This window comes from Nothoprocta perdicaria, unplaced genomic scaffold (genome assembly GCF_003342845.1).
Source record: "Nothoprocta perdicaria isolate Ctin4 unplaced genomic scaffold, notPer1 scaffold_413, whole genome shotgun sequence".
Taxonomy (NCBI): Eukaryota; Metazoa; Chordata; class Aves; order Tinamiformes; family Tinamidae; genus Nothoprocta; species Nothoprocta perdicaria.
Genome location: NW_020455659.1, coordinates 43,828 through 48,854, shown reverse-complemented (window position 1 = coordinate 48,854; position 5,027 = coordinate 43,828). Strand labels below are relative to the sequence as shown.

At 71.8% G+C, this 5,027-nt stretch overlaps 1 protein-coding gene across 1 annotated transcript in view; it reads left to right on the top strand.

The window, feature by feature from the left end:
* The first annotated feature begins 3,978 nt into the window (after nucleotides 1–3,978).
* DMTN (dematin actin binding protein) overlaps nucleotides 3,979–5,027 on the top strand; it is a 3,486-nt gene continuing 2,437 nt past the window's right edge. The window contains exons 1-5 of the mRNA XM_026045867.1: nucleotides 3,979–4,034; nucleotides 4,391–4,465; nucleotides 4,549–4,704; nucleotides 4,804–4,848; nucleotides 4,932–5,027. Of these exons, the coding sequence (XP_025901652.1) occupies nucleotides 4,017–4,034; nucleotides 4,391–4,465; nucleotides 4,549–4,704; nucleotides 4,804–4,848; nucleotides 4,932–5,027 (390 nt within the window). The 5' untranslated portion in view covers nucleotides 3,979–4,016. The remainder of the gene's footprint in view (nucleotides 4,035–4,390; nucleotides 4,466–4,548; nucleotides 4,705–4,803; nucleotides 4,849–4,931) is intronic.

Genomic DNA, 5,027 nt, shown 5'->3' with positions numbered 1-5,027 from the left:
GCGGAGCGCGCCCGGGAGCGCGCCGGGCCTGGCGCCGGGCGGGGGGCCGGGGGGGGGACTTGCAGACTCCTCCCCCCGCACCGGGTCCCCACCCGCTCCCAAGCCCCCGCTGCAGCCCGGGGCTGCTCCCCGGTAACCGGTCCCCGGGGCTGCGGCGGGCACCGGCTGCGGGGAGGGCGGGGGCGGCCCGCGGCACCGGAGGCGGAGGGGCCGGATCCGCCCGCACCCCGGCCCGGCAGCCGGGGGCAGCGGGGCTCCAGGAGCAGCAGGAGCCCCATCCCTGCCCCATCCCAACCGCTCCGGAGCATCCCGGCCTGGAGCGCTGCCAGCATGCAGGAGGGGTAGGGGGCTCTCCCCGCCGGGCCGGGGGGGTCGCGGATCGGGAGCGGGCGGTGCCACCCCCCCTACACACCCATGCGGCGCCGGCACCACCGCGTTCCCCGCCGCGGGCCGCTCTGTGGTGGGCAGCGGCGGCGCCGGTGCCATCCTGCTTCGTCATGATGCCGGTACCGCCGCCCGTGTCGGGAAAGGGCCGGAGGCGGCGGCGGGGGCGGGCGCAGACCCCCCCTCCCGGCTCCCGCCCCAATCCCCCCGCCCGCCGTTACGCGTGTCCGCGCCGCCGCCGCTCCGTTATCGGCTGCGCAGTCCGGGCGCTGGCACCGCCAGATACCCGCGCAGGGAGCGCGCGGCGCGAGCGCGGCGACGCGGCGGCCCGGGGGACATGGGAACCGGGTGAGTGACGGCCCCGAGCAGGGGGGTACCGCGGTGCGGGGGGCGCCCGCTGCTTTTCCCCTTGCCCTTCCGATGCCGCCGCCGCCGCTCGCTCCGCTTTGCTCTTTATATTCCCTGCGGCCTCACGGCCCCTCCAGCTATGCCCTGGAGGCCGCATCCCCCTCCTTGGCATCTGCATCCCTCCGCCGCCGCCCCTGTACCCACCTTCTGGTACCTGCACCCCCCACCTCAACCCCTGCGTCTCCTCCTCGTCGCCYACTGCTCCCTCCCGGCGGGCGCTGGGCATTTTCCAGCCGGAGCAGAGGTGCTCCCGCCACGGCCTCTCCCAAGGGAGCGGGATGGACCCCGCCGCTGTCCCCAGCCCCACCTGCCCAGCGAGTGCGTGCCGCCTCAGCGCCGTAGCTAGGGGAGCACTGGCCACGTCCCGCACCCGCGGGAGGAGTCTGGCAAGGCTGGAGCGTCCCCCAGAGCCCGGCGGGGAGGGGGCCGGGGCTCCATGTGGGGTATCCCACGTGTTGGGCATGGCTGGGGCCGTGGGCACTGCTCAGACAGGACTAAACCCGGCCTCTCCCGGGAAGACCCAGGGTGGCAGCTGCTACGGTGACACAGGTCCCCAGCCCACGGGTCACCAGCGTCACCAGCCAGCTGGGCGCAGGCTGCGCTGWCACCTGCGCAGACCCCCCTCCAGCCCCCTTGGGTCCCCGCGCGCACAGGATGAGCAGGCTAATCCCGCTTTAATCCCGGATTACCCGCCACGTGAGCCGCTGCAGGCTGCGGCATGGCCATCGGGGCTGCGTGGGTGCAGGTCCCCTGGCCTGCAAGGGCAAGTGGCGCCTCTTCCCCCTGCCAGTTGTCATCTGCTCTGGGGACTTGGGCAGTGGAATGCTCTGAGCGGGATGGGGCCCTGGGATCCCATGGATTTGGCCCAGGTCAGGCCAAGGTTCCCAAGCCGCTGGGAGGAGCAGAGAGATGGGAGCAGGTAGAGATGTYCCCATTACCTCCATGTGCTACTGGGAGAGGAGTGTGGATTGCTGTCCATCACACACCCCCAAATTCCTGAGAAAGGGAGTGGAGCATCCCTGGGCTTTGGGATCCAGCGAGCAACGGGATGTTTGCCTGCTCCCGGCTCCGTGCTGACCTGCTTTTCCCGCCCYGCTCGCCCCGTTGCACCCTCGGCGCCAAGAGATGGAAAATCCCAGCCGCTTCCCGCTGGCAGCTGGTGGCTTTTAACGCAGGCGAGCCCTCCCTCCCGTGCCGAGTTAAATGGCACGGAAGGAATGGGCTCCTCAATAGCCGAGGGATGAGCTCCCCTCCGCAACGAGGCTCCCGCGGGGCCAGAGGGGCCGGGAACCAGGACAAAGGAGGAACTGGATACCAGTGCGGAGCCAGCCGGGGATCCGCTACCCCTGCCTCCCTCTGGCTCTCCTGCTGGGATCAAGTTGCCGGTAGGATCCCACCTGCCCCAGTAGAGATGCTGGGGGACCTAGGCAGAGTGGGGCTGCCCAAGCCCATCACCCCTGCATCAGGCCTGCCCTCGTGGTGCTGCGCCGGGCACCGTGCCTCGGTTTCCCCACGGATGCAGCCAGCAAGGGGGTGTCCCCAGGGGCTGCGGTTGTTATTTATTTGGCRGCGTCGCTAGGAGGGCGGGCGGCAGGAGGAGCCAGGTCGGGAAGCGCCGTGTGTTTCCCCCAGGCTCTCCCTCTCCGCCTGCTCCAGGAACTTGTGACCCGGCCGGATCCCCTGCTCGTTCCTGCCGCGACGTTTTTTCCGTGGCAGCTGCGACGGAGGCCGGGCCGGGCGGCGGGCGAGCGTGGGAATGGCAGAGGGCAGCGCGCAGAGGAGGAGTGGGAGGCGAGGAAGGCTGCGGCTGCTGCTCTTCCTCTTCCCGGCCTCCTCTTCCCGGTAGCTTTCACTAYGCGGGCGCCACACGCAGAGCTCGCCCCGGCGCGCTCGGCCTGCCCTTATCTCCACGGGCAGAGAGTGCCCGCTGGGCGGTGGCTCCCTGCAGCCCGCAGATAAGGTGTCCCCGTGTCCCCCGGCCGCGCCGCGGTGTCCCCCGGCCTCCCACAGCCCCCGCGCGCCGGCAGCTTCCGCCGCTGCTCTCGCCTCCGTCTGCCGTGCGGATCACCCACGTGTCCCGTGCAGGTAGGGCCTGGCATTGCCAGCGCACGGGCACCTCCGAGCTCGGCTCCCGGCCGGGCTGGGGCGGCCACCATGGGGAGAATCCTGCCCAGCTCACAGGCGGGTCCCCTTCCCGGGCAGCGGGGGCAGCATCCAGGGGCTGGGCGCTGCTCCCGGCTCCGCTCCTGCTCCGCCGCTCCCCGGGGACTGTGTCTCCCCCGGCTCAGGATGCAGCAGCGTCACGGGGTGCGGGCACTTGGAGCCAGGCTTGGGAAACAGGGCTTTGCCGTGCTGGCCTCAGCCCCGAGAGGTGCAGCTGGAGGAAAATCAGGAACGTTCTCCTTTGTTGCTCGTTTTTGTTGGGGGCTTAGGGCCCAGCGAGGGCCCGGCCATGCCCGGGCGGGATGGGGCCACCGCTGGCCCGTTCCGCTCCCGCTGGAGCCTTCTCGAGGCCACCAGCTGCCGGAGACAAAAGGCATCATTAGCTCTGCCCCGCTGCGCAGAGCATGTCAGCAGCCGCTGCCGCCGCACGCACACGGGGCGCCCGGGGAGCCCTTCGGAGCGGCCGGCAGCCTCCGGGCACCGGGGTGAGGAGGCGGCGGCGAAGGAAGGCGGTGCCGGAGCCGCATCCGCGCTCCGCGTGCAGCCGACCCGCCGCTCGTCCCGGGCGCCGGCGAACGCTGCTCCGGGGTGACCGGCAAACCCCGCTTGGCAGCGCTGGCTCCGCGCGGGCAGCCGGGAGCRCGTGCCGGGCGCCTGGGCAGCGTCCAAGGGCACAGGGAGCCCGGAGCGGAGCGGGGAGCCCGGAGCGGTGTCCGCTCACCCATCCATCCCGTGTCCCCACAGCGGCAGCAGCCAGCGCCAGCCCGCCCCAGGGATGCGGAGCCACAGAGGCTGTGGTGAGTGGGGCCCCGGATCCCCCCCCAAACCCCTTCCTCAGCCCCCATCCCGTCCTGGAGCCCTCCGGATGCGTCCGGAGGCCGCGGTGCCCGCAGCGGGAACATCGGCTCGTGGGGCTGCGTGCGCCCCGTGGCACACGAGCACCGCGCGCCCGGGGGGCTCCCAGCCCGGCCCCTGCCTCGGGGGTGCCCGGGCCCCCAAATTGCCCCTTCTCGTCCCCTCCAGGACTCTGTGACTGACACAGCCCCTTGGGCGCGCGGCTCATGGAAAGGCTGCAGAAGGTGAGCAGCGGCTTGGGGGGACCTGAGAATACGGGACTGGGGACACACACAGGGGCCAGCGGCCACAGACCTTGCCAAGGGGGGTCCTGGGATGCTGCTGCCTCTCAGGGCGCTCTTCTCCCCTTGGTCTTCCTCCTCTCCTCATCCTCCCCTCCTCAYCCCTCTCCTCCCAGCCCAGCCTGGTGGCACCATCTAGTGGACACGTGTCCCGGCCGAGCCGCTCCAACCCCGCCTTGGAGCCACGCTCCAAAATTCCCTGTCCCCAGGGGCATCTCACACACAGCGTCCCAGCTCCCTGGGGTCTCCCCTGGCCTGCAGCCCCCCGGGCTTTGCCACGCTCTCCCTCTTGCCTCCAGCAACCGCTGACCTCCCCGGGGAGCGTCTGCTCCTCCCGCGGCTCCAGCGTGCCAGGGTCGCCCTCCAGCATCGTGGTGAGTGGCTCCTCCGCCCGCGGGATGCCCTCTCATCCCACCCCGTGGCTCCCCTCGAGCACCAAGCGTCCCTTCCGTGCCAGGCCAAGATGGACAACGAGGTGCTGGGCTACAAGGACCTGGCGGCCATCCCCAAGGACAAGGCCATCCTGGACATCGAGCGGCCCGACTTGATGATCTACGAGCCCCATTTCACCTACTCGCTCATGGAGCACGCGGAGCTGCCCCGGAGCCGGGAGGTGAGGGTGCCCCGGGCTGTCCCCCTGTCCCCGCGCGGCCGCGGCGGGACGTCCCGGCTCATTGCGCAGAGCCAAGAATCCCTTCTTTGCTTCCCACAGCGCTCCCTGTCCCCTAAATCCATCTCTCCTCCGCCATCCCCAGAGGTGAGTGCGGAGCCGGGGCCGGGGGAGCGGGTCGTGCATTTTGGGGCGCCCCCCTCGCTCCCGCCCGGCTCCTCGGCCCGCAGGTTATCCGGGAATGGCTGGAGAGCCGCTCGGCGGGCAGCGCCGCGCAGAGCGCCCCGCGGCCCGGCGGCCCCGCGGCCCGCGCCGCCGTGCAGCAC